The 16,282-nt window shown below is 39.7% G+C and overlaps 1 protein-coding gene and 1 long non-coding RNA gene across 2 annotated transcripts; one reads left to right on the top strand and one right to left on the bottom strand.

The window, feature by feature from the left end:
• Positions 1-11,312: 11,312 nt before the first annotated feature.
• LOC116212190 (proline-rich receptor-like protein kinase PERK2) lies at positions 11,313-11,819 on the bottom strand. The gene has a single exon (XM_031546760.1). The coding sequence runs from the start codon at positions 11,817-11,819 to the stop codon at positions 11,313-11,315; it is 507 nt and encodes a 168-aa protein (XP_031402620.1).
• A 1,262-nt stretch (positions 11,820-13,081) lies between these two features.
• On the top strand, positions 13,082-16,080 carry LOC116209857. Its single transcript, XR_004157346.1, has 2 exons — positions 13,082-13,440; positions 13,621-16,080. It is a non-coding gene; the product is annotated as an uncharacterized LOC116209857 (long non-coding RNA).
• Positions 16,081-16,282: the final 202 nt, after the last annotated feature.

Raw genomic sequence — 16,282 nt, forward strand, 5'->3', positions numbered from 1 at the left:
ATTTCCATTCAGTCTGAAGCTTTGGTTACTGAACAACGGGGGAGAAGTCAAAGCAGAAATTTCTCTTCCAAGCATAGTAACTCACGTGGCAAATCGAGGGGTAGATCAAAGTCGAAGACGAGGAAAGTGGTCACTTGCTATCACTGTGGAAAGGAGGGACACTACAAAAGGGAGTGTAGAGCTCTGAAGAAAAATCAGAATGGCAACGGTGAGAGCAAGAAGGAAGAAGGTACTACAGCAGTGGCATCTGATGGAGAGACCTACATCATTTGTGATGAAGCCTATGTGAATTTCACATGTCAGGACTCTACCTGGGTTGCAGATACAGGTGTCTCGTTTCATGTCACTCCTCATCGGGATTTCTTCTCATCTTACACTACCGGGGACTATGGTTATGTGAGAATGGGAAATGGACAGTCATGCAAGATTGTCGGTACTGGTGATGTCTGTCTAGAGACCGAGCTTGGCTGCAAGTTGCTTCTGAAGAAGGTGAGGCATGTTCCAGAAATTCGCCTTAACCTAATCTCGACGGGTCAGCTTGATGATGAAGGCTACAGTAACGAATTTAGTAATGGGAGATGGAAGCTCTCCAAGGGTTCGTTGATTGTGGCACGGGGTCAGAAGACCGACACTCTCTACAGGCTGCGTGCCAGACACAATTCCGGTCAAATTAATGTTGCTGAGGATTATCCTATCGAGCTATGGCACAGGAGACTCGGACATATCAGCGAGAAAGGTATTCAAATTCTTGCTAGAAAGCAGTCTTTGCCCGTTAAAGGTATGCACTTGAGCACTTGTGATCACTGTTTAGCTGGTAAGCAGAGGAGAGTTTCTTTTGTCAGAAGTCGTCCCTCTAGATGCCATCATATACTTGATCTTGTGCATACAGATGTTTGTTTTATGTCGGATAGATCTCTTGGTGGTGCTCTCTATTTTGTGACATTTATAGATGATCACACCAGGAAAGTTTGGGCTTACCCTATGAGAACTAAAGATCAGGTGACTGAGATTTTCAAGAACTTCCATGTAGCAGTGGAAAGAGAAACAGGCATGAAACTGAAATGTGTCAGAGCTGATAATGGTGGTGAGTATAGGGGTCCTTTCGAGAACTATTGCAGGACTCACGGTATCAAACTTGAGAACACGGTACCGAAGACACCACAGCAGAACGGGCTTGAGCAGAGAGAATGAACCGCACAATTGTTGAGAGAGTTCGTTGTATGCTTTCTCAGGCGAAACTGTCTAAGCCTTTCTGGGGCGAGGCAATGAGGTCAGCGGTTGATCTTATTAATCTTACACCGTCAGTTGCACTTGATGGAGATGTACCCCAGCAGGTGTGGACCGGCAAGAAAGTATCATACAAGCATCTCAGAGTATTCGGGTGCAGGGCATCTGTTCACATTCCTCGAGATGAAAGATCAAAACTTGATGCCAAGGCAAAACAGTGCATCTTCTTGGGTTATGCACATGAAGAGTTCGGGTACAGGCTTTGGGACCCTGATAGCAAGAAGATCATCAGGAGCAGGGATGTTGTCTTCTTTGAGGACCAGACAATCGAGGATTTGCAAAAGTTAGAGAAGGCCAGTGTAGGCAATCCTCACGAGATCTCTATTCCTGTACCGGTTGATGTAGAGCATCCAGTGGAAGAGGTACCTGGTGAGTATGAAGAAACCACGATTGGGGGTGAGATTCCTCAGGTAGATGATGATGTGACTACGGATGATACAGGCTCGCGGTTACAGTTAGAGCCTGCAGATCTACCTAGACAATCTGATAGAAATAAGACAACCATCTACAAGATATCCGCCTCATGAGTATGTGCTACTGACTGACGGGGGAGAACCTGAGTGCTATGATGAAGCTGTGGCACATGAGTACAAGGAGCACTGGTTGAAGGCGATGAATGAGGAGATGAACTCCTTGTCTGAAAATCACACGTATGACCTAGTGAAGCTACCGCAAGGTAAGAGAGCATTGAAGAACAAATGGGTCTACAGGTTGAAGACAGAGAACTCGCGACCTCGATACAAAGCTCGACTGGTAGTGAAAGGTTTCAACCAGAAGAAAGGAGTTGACTTCGAGGAGATCTTCTCGCCTGTTGTCAAGATGTCATCGATCGAGTTGTTCTCGCACTGGCAGCTAGTCTAAATTTGGAGATCGAGCAGCTCGATGTAAAAACAGCTTTCCTACATGGTGACTTGGAGGAAGAAATATATATGGAGCAGCCTGAAGGATTCCGAGTTAAAGGTAAGGAGCATTTGGTGTGCAGACTGAGAAAGAGCTTGTATGGGCTTAAGCAAGCACCTCGGCAGTGGTATAAAAGTTTGACTCTTTCATGTTGAGCCATGGCTACACACGGACAACTTCAGATCATTGTGTGTTCGTGAAACAATTCTCGAATGGTGATTTTATCATTTTACTGTTATATGTGGATGATATGCTACTTGTTGGTCATGATATGAGCAAGATTACAGAGTTGAAGAAGGAGCTCAACAAGTCCTTTGCCATGAAGGATTTGGGACCGGCAAAGCAGATCCTTGGGATGCATATTTCTCGTGACAGATCAAGTGGAAAACTTTGGCTTTCTCAAGAGAAGTACATCGAGAAGATTTTGGATCGGTTCAACATGGGTAATGCTAAACCAGTTTCATCACCACTTGCTTCTCATTTCAAACTTAGCTCGAAGCAATGTCCTACAAGTGAGAAGGAGAAAAAGAGATGAAGAAAGTTCCTTACTCATCAGCTGTAGGAAGTTTGATGTATGCCATGGTCTGTACAAGACCAGATATCGCTCATTCTGTTGGTGTGGTAAGTCGTTTTCTCTCCAATCCGGGGAAAGAGCATGGAATGCGGGTTAAATGGATCCTGAGGTATCTCAGAGGAACATCCAAGGTGTGTTTACACTTTGGCACTGGTAAGCCGGAAGTTAGTGGGCTACACGGATGCAGATATGGCAGGAGATATCGATTCCCGGAAATCCACTTCGGGATACTTGATGACTTTTGCAGGGGGAGCTATCTCATGGCAATCAAGGCTTCAAAAGTGCATCGCTTTGTCTACAACGGAAGCCGAATACATTGCGGTGACCGAAGGTTGCAAGGAGATGTTGTGGTTGCAAAAGTTTTTGCAGGAGTTGAGCTTGAAGCAAGAAAGGTATGTTCTACACTGTGATAGTCAAAGCGCCATTCATCTTTGCAAGAATCCCACTTTCCATTCGAGGTCGAAGCATATCGATATCAAGTTTCATTGGATTAGAGATGTGTTGTAGTCTAAGCTGGTGAAGCTAGACAAAGTACACACTGATGAGAATGGAGCTGATATGATGACAAAACCTCTCGCTAGGGGAGAAACTTCATGTTTGCCGAAGTATAGCGGTATGCTTGAAGCCTCCAAATAGTCGGGAGGGGAGTTTGTTGGGCTTCCCTCCAATTTGGAGGAAGTTGGGCTCAATTGTATTGGGCTTTTATCGGGCTTTAATAGGCCCAAGACCCATTTAGTTAGGGTTTATATTGTTAGGCGGCATATATATATATATAATATATATATATATATAGCAGTAGCGGCAGAAAAGAATATAGGAGAAGGCTGTGTAGAAGAAAGAAGCTGCAGATAGCAGAAAAGGGGCAGCCGCAAACAGACAGCAGACAGCAGAACAGAGGAAGAGCAGAGGAGAATTCTGCTCAACAGGGGCAGCGCGCAGCTGGAGATCAAACCTCAATCGGGACATCAAACGAACTCCGATTGGGACGAAATTTTGACAGAAGCTTCACAACACGTGGGCTAACTTCTGAACGGTCAGAATTTCTATTCGAGCTCTGTAGGTGCTGTTTCAGCTGATTTTGTGAACCACCCGGTGTGGGTGACGAATTTAGTATTTGGGTGATCCAAGAGAGTGTTTCTCTTGAGTTTGGTGATCCAAGGGTTTACCCTTGATGAAAGACATTGTATAATCTTCATAGTGGATCGTTGATTCGGAGTTGGTCCCGTGGTTTTTCCCCACATTGGGGTTTTCCACGTAAAATTCTTGGTGTTGTTTTACTTTACTGCTTGTTGGTTGATTTGATTAGTTCCTATCTCGATTACACTAGAAGGGGAGGAAGATTAATCGCTGCGTTATTGTTTGGTTGAGTACATCCCTAACCCCAACAGTTTTTTATTTCCTTGCTCGGTTGATTTCTTTCCTATATGAGATTTATTTTCCCCGATTCTTTTCTTTTTGTACAAGATTAAATATGGGGTGAGAAAGAAGAAGAGATAATACAGTGAGAGAGCATTGTAGTCAGGTTTGGGAAACACTTTGTACTCCATAGCTTCATCGCTCATAGTAAAAGAAGAACCGGCAAAGCCTCCTTTGCCCGTGGACGGACGGCTGGCACACCGCTGGTCTCGAACCACATACACGGTGTGTAAACTTCTCTTCCCTTATCTCCTTTAAATTGTTTCGTCGAGATTATCGTTAGTTAGATCCCTACCGATCCTTACAAATCGATCCCAACAAATGATGGATCCCAACGTGTGTTGTAGCTAAACGGAAATGATTACTGCACAGTGTTCGGGAACGGTTCCTGTTCCAGATGTTCCTCTGCCGAACTGCCTCAAGACAAAGCCATGCTTTGCACTCTGCGTAAGCTGCGGATTTGATGTTGGCTTTTGCAGCAAAGACGGCCCATATTGTTGCTTCGGAGGTAAGAATCTATTTATTATGTGGGTAATAAAGCTCGTTTAGACTTGTGAGCTTTTTGAACCGAATACTATTGAGCTTGGCTTGAATCGTTTGACCGGTGAGCACGAGTCTTGCCAAACTCGAGCTCTATCAGATCGAGCCGTATTTGAGGTTCATCGACCCAAGCGAAGCATGAGCAATTTTCTCGCTTACACCCGTACTCTGAGGGTATTTTTTTTCCCTCCGATCTAAAATTGGAGGTTAATGGATGTAGTAAATGGATGCTATACTATGTGTTAATTTAATGTTTAATCTTCAAGGCAAATTAGTTTCCGCTCTCTTGCTTAGGTCCCGTTATTGCATGGCTAACCAATGCACAATAGCTTGGCTAATACGTTATGCAGATGGTCCAAAACCCGATCACCTCGCTAGATGATATAGTTGGCTAGTGCCCGAACCGTAACCTGTTTGCTCATTCATCTATTCACCGAAGTATTTCCACCAAATACGCACACCTAACTAATCTGCGCTGAGTTTAAGGGGTCAAGGCTGAGATGAGAATATTCGTTTTGGCATAGCCGATAATTTTAGTTATCTCATCAATACTTTTCTTTCAAGCGAGAACGATTCTCGAAGTGATTATTCATCACATGATGAATATACATGTAGAAGAGCTGTCAGCCCAATAGTGCAATCAATTGAAGTTCTATTAAGATTTTTCTTTTATAGAGGGTAAATTCTCTCTGTTTTCCTTTTTAATAGTGCACTACAATATCCTTTTAACTCTGGCAATCCTTTTTCTCTTCCCTAAACAGTTCTGTGGTGTTCGGACAGCAAATTAAGACGAACACTCATCAAGAAACCCTAGAAAATATTAGGACAGACCATGAAATGAAACATATAAATAAAGAATCAATGTTGTCATAAATTTATGAACATATTCATTAAATGTATCATGTCAGACTGACTTTCATGAATTGTTGGATGATATGTTGTTTTCACAATATGCTAGCTTTAATTTCGTGCATTGCACGAGTTTGTTTGGATATAGTAATTATTTAGTTTGTTATTCAAACCGTAATTACTAATTCTTATGTTTAAAGGAAGTTAATATGATGAGAATTCGAATTATGGATGGGATATGGGTGGCACTTTGCCCTTTCTCCGTATTTCTTCATTTCCTTGTGATCGGGATACGATATGTGCACAAAATGTGGAAGGACGGGTCATGTTTGGCACGAGCCTCTACTCAGGGAGAGAGCTCGATTGATCCTATCAAATATAACTCAGATCGTTGCCCTCGTAAGTCAGGAACGACTATCTAACAAAGCGAGTTCTATATGAGTTTTGTGAGACGACATATACAATCATAGGATGAACATGTACAGGGAGAGATCAGGCAATTCACAATGGAAAATAGACGGAAGGTGACGGCGTGCTAGATTTGGGAAAGATTTGAAACGATGTGTATTTTTAGATTTTTTTAAAGTACGTGCTAGATTAGGGAATTTGTGAATATTATGTGGAGGATAACGGCAAATGTAACAGCCACGTAGGCATTTGACGAGGGAGTTTGAACGAAAGGAGACGGCGTGTTAGTAAGGGAAGATTTTCAAACTTTGTGTTTTCTTAGAAAATTTTAAAAGTTCGTACTAGATTAGGGAATTTTTGAATAGTACGTGCTTTTTTAGGTTAAAAGCCCAAAATTAAATAGCAAAAAGCACAAATATGAAAAAAAGTGGGCTCCATATTTCATTTTCTCCATTTTTAAATTAATTAATTTTAATATATACGAAAAAATAATGTAAATGAACCCTGCACTTAAAGATCGCCTAATGTATAGCCTAAATTCTGTTCCTCGCACGATACTAATAATAAAAAATTATTTTGTAATAGTTTAGTCAAAAGCACATACCGATAATCTACCCTTTTATAAGCAAAAGTAGGGTTCTAAAGAAATCCCATAATTGTCCACGTGTCTTCAAGTAAATAATAGTGGGAGCCTTAATTTATAAATTTTAAATAAATAAATAAGTAATAGAAACAGAAAAATATATATATATATATATATATATATATATATATGAAAAGCAAGATACTAGGTGAGTCCGGTCAGACGGCCTCAAAACGTTATGTTAATGAAATTTTCTCGATTTTTTTAGTTTTAAAATTTTTAATTATCTTTTATTTTGAAATTAGTAACAAAATTTTTCGAAATTATTTTCAATTATAATATTTCATTTAAAGAAGACCGAAAATATCATAAAATCTTTTGGATACTATAGTGATCTCCAATAGAAGACAATATGAATTTTTTGAATAAAATTTTCTAGGTTTTTATTTTTTATTTTCAAAATTATTTTTAATAAAAATATTTGTTAAAGATATCTCATAATAAAATCTGATTTCTTGGTTTCTTTAATTTTTATAATTTATATAACATAAGGTATTGGAAATAAATGAGAAGATGTTATTACATATAGATATTATTTAATAATCTTAAAGATTTTTGAATTAGTGAAGAATTAAACTTCTCTAATGACGCCTCTGTGCTTTCTTTCTGCCTGGCCTCCTCTCATTCTTTTTTCTTTGTAACAAAACTTGTTGCTAACGTCGCCAAACCATGAGACAAAGATTCTCAGCAAAATCAGGAGGGGAGAAAAGAAAACAAAGGAAACCTGCTAGGTTGATAGTCTTCCTATTATACTTGCCTCTTTACAAAAGCCAGCTTTTTGTGTCGATCTGCCTATCATATGCTGGGGTCGATCGATGAATTCTGAAACTATGTCTAATTTAACCGATGCAGTGAGTTACATTTGAAGATTTTCAGCATCCATTTTGACAAGGAAAGATATGGATAGGCTTAATTTACACAATGAGCAGTCTATCCTGTAGAGGGAAACTAAATTATGGAAAGTGAAATCAGATGATAGACAGGAACTTAGATGTCTACTATTGAAGATCACTCCCCTTCATTAAGTGCATTTTAATTCTCTGCCAATACTTAAGTTGGAGAAAATGAGAAAAGTAATGAGACCAATGAACAAGATGGTAACTTTCTTTCCTGCTCCATGCCAGATTAAGTTGAATGAATGAATCGAGTATATAAATGATGAAGAGTAGTTGTAAAGTCAAGCAATGCAACAATGAAAGAGCTCTCTTTGGTTCAGCTTCACCTAATACGCATCAAACTTGTATTAATTACAGGCAGTTTACCTGAGGAAGTACAAAGAAAGGTGAGTTATCTCCCACATGACCATCGGTGAATGAAGCCAGTGGTGCTTCAACACTGAAGCCGAGTTTTCGAAGCATAAAGGCAAGGACTTCATCTAGAATGATACAGAAAACCCAGAAGTTGTAGCCCACTATGCATGGCAAAGGCCCCTAATGAATGGAAATTCGACGAAGGAATTGTTGAAATCTGAGACAATGAAATGGATTATCATTCTCAGCAAATAAACTATAAACACTGGCAACTTCAGCTCCCAATCTACAAACATGAATCAGACGTTGCAAGCTATGGTTCTCCTCAACCGACACAAGATGGTTCATCTCAAGGTAAAACAGAATGTTCTGGGAATGTGTCTTTTTTTCCTTCTTTTAGCTGCATCAGCAACTTTGACAAACAAATTTGGTTTAAGATAGATCACTTCATAATAGTGCTTCAATGCCATTCCTTGGCAATTTCATGATTTTTGTATGATATTAGTAATACTGTTTTTCATAAAGAGCTCAAAAAAGAATCATTATCTGTATGCAATACTCAAAATTGGTTCCTATGTGACAGTAATCTATTGAGCAGCAGTCTCTTCCAGAAACAGAACTTTTAGAAAGAAATTCTATAAGCAGTTTTGCTGAGAACCTCTCCAAATAGTGTTCGAGGTCTTACTCATAGAATCAGAAAACAGTAAGCACATGTAAAATAGGCAATGCAATACAAGAAGATCAGCATTGGAATCCGATGAAAGAATCCAATATCTTCAGATATTCCATTACCGAAGCAACTGGACTAAAGGCAATACAAGCACATTAGATGTATAATTAAGCTAAATAACCTAGACCTTGATGATATCACAGGCAACAGTACATCAACACCAAATTGATAGTGTAACAAGCAAAAACTTGACAAACAGAACATATGAAACACTAATAACTTCAGTTTCGGCAAAAAATTCCAAACTTTTACCTGCCCATGATAGGCAAACGGCCATTGGGCAGCTGCAAAAAGCAGGGACTGCAATAGCAGAAGAAGCACTTTTATGGGATATTCTTGAGCTTTCTGAGAACAGTGAGTAGCTTGACACTGCATCAAGAAACAGACACTAGAGCTTTAATTAACGACTTCAAGCAAGAATTTACACCTCCAGGGGAAACTGACTCAATTGTTTTTTATCGGGTAAATCAATTGCATAATACTAATTTGAATAACTTAGGACTACTACCTGCATAAACGAAACTTGTTACCTGATCAGAGGCAAGCTCAAATTAACACGTAATGAAAGGCAACAAAAGAACAGTTCATCCTCATTCGCATTTTCCTGAATTAAAAATTACATCTCAGCTTCGGATTACAACAGCTGTGGAAGCTACCTATTGAAAATAAAATATGTTCTTAATTCAAAAGTATGCAGAATCAGGTGATTGTAGGTGAATATAAGCTTTGCAGCATTTTCATCGGCCTTTACATGCTGAGATGAATAGTGCAGAAAAAGAGGAGAACAACAAACAAAGATGCAAAAAAGAGAACAAGCTTCGGCTTGAAAAATTGAAAATGACAACTAATGAATTCTATGAGCCACGTCTTAGAGCTCATGGATAAAACTCCAAGGAGTTTGGCCTAGTGGTAAAGAGGAGCTTAAGTATTCATCCGATCCCGGGTTCGAAACCCCTTGGAGTCACCGGAGCATCTTTGGGTGATTACCCGTTTCGTGCGCCGCCAGGGGTTCACGGAGCATCAGGGATTAGTCGGGCGAAGCCCGGACACCCCGGTTAGCAAAAAAAAATAAAAATAGAGCTCATGGATAAGACGCTAAGGGCCAATTTATAGGAACTGATGAACTAAAAGATTTTTTACTTAGTTAATAATTAAAGCTTCTCTTATGATGCCTATGTTGCTTTCTCTCTGTCCCTTTCCTCCCATTCTTTTTTTTTTGCAACAAACTTACCATCAGGAGGAAAGAAAAGGATGAAGAAATTATAGGTATAAAGCAACTTAGAAACAATCCACGAAAACATGAGTAAATCTTAAAGCGATGACAAAGATGGAAGGAATCATAGGAATTTGTCTAGAGCTCATGATCTAAGGGATAGAAGCAGTATGAGAATAAGGCGGGCCATTTTGATACAGGACAGCAGTAGCCCCCATACACTCTGTTAATTCACTTCGTTGATCAGTCACTGTCATAGTATGAAAGTTGCATGAATTTATGGCACTAAATACAAAGAATGCGAGTTCATAAAGACATTGCAAACAAACGTTTTCCTCAATCTACATAAGCTGTCTCGAAACATGTCTTGCTTTTTGACCTTTAGGCTGCGTCAATAATTCCAATGAAAAATGTCAAATTTGGTCTTCAAACTTTAACTCTTTTTCTATCTTAGCTAGATTTCGTCCTCAATCTTTTCCGCACGGTATGAGTTCAGTCCTTCCGTCCAAAAATCCGTCTATTTTCCCTAACATATATATTCGTCAAATGAGAGTGCATCACGTGAGCGACAGATCACTACTACTATAAACCTGTTATTATAGAGTAAATCCGATTCTTTTTTTAATCAGACCCGTAAACCGAACTAAGATGTTTTCGGTTCTTTTAGGATTCCAGCCATATGTCGGTGCGTGAGACGATGAAAGAGAAGCGATGGCTGAAATCTTAAAAGAACCGAAAATATCTTAGTCCGATTTATGGATCTGATTAAAAAAAGAATTGAATTTGTTCTATAACAACCGGTTTAGAATAGCAGTGATTTGTCGCTCACTCTCATTTGATGAATATACATGTCAGGAAAAATGGACCGAATTTTGGATAGAAGGACTGAATTCATATCACGCGAAAAAAATTGAGGACGAAATCTAGCCAAAAAAAATATTTAGGACTAAGATAAAAAAAAATAGCTAAAGGTTGAGGACCAAATTTGACCTTTTCCCTAATTCCAACAAACGAAATTTCCTCAATGTCAGCCACTTTGGCAATTTATCAAAAACTTTTTGTATTATATCAGTAATAGTGTTGCATATAAAGAGCTCAAATATCCCACCAAAAAATGAAAAAAAAAATAATCAACGAATTTCTATACTCACATCGGCTCTTACGTGCTGCTGGTGACCTCTAGTATCGAACAACAGTCTCTTCATGATCAGATTGAAACAAAAGCAGAAGTCAAAAACTTCTAGCGAAGATATCCATAAGCACTTCTATTTGACACCTCTCCAATTTGAAAGTATTCAATCTATCTCTAAGCTAGTGCTGGACTGATGATGAAGATGATCACGATTACGCATCTGAAACCCAGCGAAACCATTCACCAAAATTTCCCCCAAAGCTGCCATCCAGCCCTCCCACCCCCCTGCTCCAGCGACTGCTCCCGGTCAAATGCCTCCTGTCAGAGCTCCTAAATGATAACGAGGCTGCCCTCCAATTCATGCTTTCCCTCAGCCAGCTGCCTCTCCCACTGGCCGCATCGGCAGTGAGGCTCTCTTCCGTATGGCATGGGCGGAAGCTAAAGTAATCGCAGCCGGCGAGGCGAGTGGCAAGGTCAGAGTCGGACACGAAGACACTCGACCGGCAGAGGGGGCACACGGGGTTGGAGTGGAGCCAGGAGTCCACGCACTGGGCGTGGGAGGCGTTTCAGCACAGAGGAAGCACCCGGACCTGATCGTAAGGCCTGAATGTGGACAGGCAGATCGTGCGGTCGGAGTCCGGCCCGCCTTCATCTGAGGAGCAAGGGGTAATGGAGGAGAAGGAGAAGAGCAGGAGGGAGGTGCTGCCGGTAATGGTGGCAGGTGGAGGTGGCGGGAAGAGGAGATGGCGGGGGCCGGAGAGGAGGGAGAGGGAGAAAACAGACGGAGGAGGCCCCGGCGGAGAAGGATGATGATGACGGCGGTGAGGGAGAGGATGAGGAGAATGAAGACGACGCTGGCGGCAGCGGACGACGACATGATCGTGTAGAGAGAGAGAGAGAGGGGATGGCTTGGCGGGAACTTGTTCAGTTTCAATTATGTTCAGCGCTCTCAGGCAGGAGAACATGAATATGCCAAGCGAAGTGGAGTGCGTGACAATGGCATTGAGTCGACTCGACACGACTCAGACAACATTGTCAGTAAAACTGAATCCGGGGAACAATCTCGGAGTTTCGACAAAGAACCGCCTCGGAACGATAATTGCAAATCAATTCGCTGGAGTTCCTTTCCTTATAACAGAACACAAATTCGAAAATGTGTTACTTTTCTTTGAATATGAGCTCCTCTAAATTTCAACACTCAAATTCACTCTATTATAAATATACATATTATAAATGTCATTTATGATCTTACATTAGCGTGAATCTTTTCCATATGCCGAAGTGAAGTGGGAGTATAATATCGCACTAATTATCATATACTTATTGGTGGTGATTCGAAAGTCTGCACAACCAGAGGCCTTTTTAATTCTACGTGTCGAATCCTGATTTTTTGTCCTAACTTTCATAATTTATATAGATATACAACTGTAAATATAACAACAAAAGAGGTTTAATGTAGTGTTACAAAACGTTGACCTGAAATTAATAGGTTCTAAACTCGAATTCTTATTGACAAACCATCCCATGACTCTTGATTTTCCTTTCCCTACTAGAAACTTTGGGCCCTCCTCCATAGACATCCCATGGTGGCGGCAGCGATGAATTCTTTATTCCTTTACTTCCTATTTTTCTCGTATTTTGAATTTAACAATGGTGAATTTAATCTTTCACCCTTAAAGAAAGTCACATGCAATGCATATGACCTATTTTAGTTGGAAAAGTGGTCGGAAATCAAGTTGAGGGTGGACGGTGCCTATTTTTAGATAGATCAGGGGGTATACTGCAAAATTTTAATGGTTGAGTGGCAATGTGCATTCGGACTCAATGGTTGGAGGACAAAGTGCATTTTTTTGAGAAAAATAACACCGTATGACACGATTTTTTTAATCTTCTCGCGTTACAACATAAAATGAAATAATTTCACTATACATTACCAATTTTTTTCCCCCACAATATTCAATCTGTTTTTTCATCACACGACACGATTTTTTGACTGTGAGTTTTTTGGGGCAATTTTGTAAGAATGAGAATCTGAGGAACCTAAAACAAATAATATAAAATCTATTACTCTCTCTCTCTCTCTCTCTCTCTCTCTCTCTCTATATATATATATATATATATATAAATGATAAGCTCATTCATGCCTTTTTTATATTTACTCGCTTCCTCTTCCGCCCACTCCCGCGCTCGCTAGCCCCCCACATCCAAGCAAACCTGACTGTCTCCTCTCCTTTTGCCTTCTCCATTGTCCCCTGCACATTCGTTTTCCGCCTCTGTGCATCTGTCCTTCGCCCATGCTCTGCATCGCCTAACGGTTCCACTCTCCCTTCGACTCTTGCTCCTTGATCGCGCACACAGAGGGTGGATCCTTCCCTACCCGTGCCCGCTCATATTTGCCCGTATTCACTTTTAACCTACCTCGACATAAGATCTGTCGCTGGGATTTCGTGGGAGCAGATTCTGCCTTGACATTTAGAATCAACTGGAATCGTTTACAGGTTTGTGCTTGGCGCATCATGCTTCACTCTATATTCGTGGTTGGCCAATGCGTTTTAAGAATTTGCACCACTTATAAAGTTGCTGCTGCATTGTACTGCTCCCCATGCCCGCTACATGCTCGACAGAATGCTGGAACCTGGTTGTAATATGCTTCCCAATTTGGTTCTGTTCTTGTGCAGCAATTCGTGGTCTCTTGCACAATTCGTGGTCTCTGATGGTAGTATGAAGGCCAAAAAATTCAAGCCCCGCTGCAAAACGGTCCTACCCCGTGCTGTCACGCAGCCAGCCCGAATATCACGCAGGATGGTAAGTCCTCAATCAGCCCAAAAAGAAAAGAAAAGAAAAAGCCTGTTGCGGTTGATTATGTTTTTCCGGCCGCCCATTTATGCCACTTTGCCCTGCTTCACTCTGCTGTGATCGAAAAGGGGTGTCGTCAATTACAACAAGAATCGATTTTGATAGTACTGTTAGTACTGTCCCGTCCTTCTGGATCCTGAACCCGCATCAAAATCGCCGGTTCTTCTCCTTTTTGTGGGTTCATAATTTAGTACACTGTAAGATCAATACTCGCAGTTGAACATTACGCTGCTAATTATATTTCAACGCCATTATGGATCACTCAAAACCATGTGCAGCATAGAACTAGCCAGTGAAGCTGCACTACCATGAGTGTATACCATGGTTTCAAACAAAATACTTTCTTCGAAAGGTTTTCTCTGCCAACGGTTTTACCCCTTCTCAGGTGTGTTTGCAGTGATGGTATCTATAGTTGTTTAACTCCCTCTTGCTAGCAACTGATGCCTATTCTTTCACTGTACATTTGCGTCAGTGATTACTGCTATGAGGTTCCTTTGTCAGCATCCTTCAAAATTATAAGACGTATTATGCCTCACTCAGTTAGAGGTCTCCTAAAAAACATAGACCATAAATTTTCTTCTTGTTTATATTAATTTTGGGACTTAAGGTAGAATTGGAAAGAGGAAAAAGTATTAGCATATCAATTTCAAGAAAAATAAGTCTGATGAAAGCAAGGTTTATGAGCTGTTCTATTCAATTAATGGATAAGCCTCTGACCCACTTTCTAGAGTCTTTATTGTAATTATTCCATGAGTTTCAACTTTCAAGCATATGAACTCTATTCAATTTTCCTTTGAACGATACTGTTCAAAATTTCCTAAGGCTATACATATATATACATTAATAATTAATGTCATATAAAATATAATATAATCCATCGTGATTTTGTTCGACTTCCAGTGTGCTTAGGTTTCTTCTCATGTACTATTTTGCACAGAAAAAAATCTGTCGGTTCCTCTATTACCTCACTGTACAAGTGACTGGAAAAGCAAATTTGCCCTTGTGTAGATTTTACATCTTTTTTCGATTGGAGGGAAAGAGAGGACAATATATTGAGTGATCTTTCCCATAGTTGTATATTGACCTAATTGCACCATATTTTGCTAGCTATGAATTCAAAGCTTCACAATGCAGCATGCTTTGATAATATATATAAAATATTACTGTCTTATGAAAGTCTGGCTAATAAGTACCTTGCAAGGATTTTCATGTTCTAATCAGTGAGGTTACTGCAATCTTGCATCTTTCAAGAATTAAGTACACATATTTAGTTATATGCATTTTCCTTTGAAGTGTAATGAGTGTATCCATTGTGTTCAATGCTGAAGTTTACATATGCGTATTTATGTACAAATATATATACTTGTATATGTATATAGGTTTTGCAGATTTACTTCACTACTGACCATCTATCTTTGTTAGTTTCTTTTTCATTATATCTGCTTCTTGGGGTATTTTTAAGAGCAAGCTTCAAGTACAATAATGGCTAATGTTGCCCTTTAGTTAAGCTGAGATTAGGTTGGACTTTTATTTGCTACATTTGATTATCTGTATATAGGTGAAAAACTGTTGTTAAGATGCACTTTTTGATTATGCATGTTTCCACGCATAAATATAGTTTTTCTTTTCCCAGTTGAAATTCATCTACCAGCTATTTATCACATCCCAAACTTTGCAATTATTGATGGTTTTGGACCATTTTCCACTGGGCTCTTTCTATATACCTTCGATCTATTGGAAAGGTTATATTGAGAGGTGGTAATTTCTTCAATCGCATCGTACCTATTCTCTTTGGGCTGTATTGTTATGCTTTCATTGAATCAATAGATACAGATATTCTCTATTAGTAAAGACTATATTTTCTATAGTTTTTTGTCACTGCCCTATAGTTCTTTGTGGGTATGTGCCTCCTCTTTAGAGTACACCTACTCCAAATCTGGACTTTTGTTTTTGGAGTTCCTCGTTTGCAGGCAAACAAAGTGGGAAGAAACAGAATTGTTTTTTCATGGGCTTTTCAAGAGAACGCCATACGGAAGAATTAGAATATGTTAGGAAATGAAAGACTACTCTTTGCTCAAGGATTGTGGACTGGTAATTTGAGCTAGAGAAGATGGTCTCATTCATATATATATATATATATATATATTCTAGGTCGAAATTTTGAACTCCAGTTCTTTCCCTTAAACACTCATTCATCAGGTACCACTAACTAATGTTAAATGGTTCAACTTCAACTAGGTATTCTGGTTTAATTTCTTATAATTGAAACCAAGCTTATGTCAGTTGTACAGTCTTCATTTCTTTTCAGTCAATAGCATGTTCTCTTCTCTGAACTTGGGTGTATGGTAATGTGAGATTTGATCTTATGTGGAAAGAGTATCATATTTGTGCTTGATATAATGAAAAGTTGCACGGTCATTCACACAACTAATATTCTCAATCTAACGACTGAGATTAATTCCGTTTCAGCTGTTTTTAGTCCTA

Source organism: Punica granatum, chromosome 6, assembly GCF_007655135.1.
Source record: "Punica granatum isolate Tunisia-2019 chromosome 6, ASM765513v2, whole genome shotgun sequence".
Lineage (NCBI taxonomy): Eukaryota > Viridiplantae > Streptophyta > Magnoliopsida > Myrtales > Lythraceae > Punica > Punica granatum.

Coding starts and splice junctions, on each gene's coding strand:
- LOC116212190 (XM_031546760.1), bottom strand. CDS start 11,819: ATGTCGTCGTCCGCTGCCGCCAGCGTCGTCTTCATTCTCCTCATCCTC.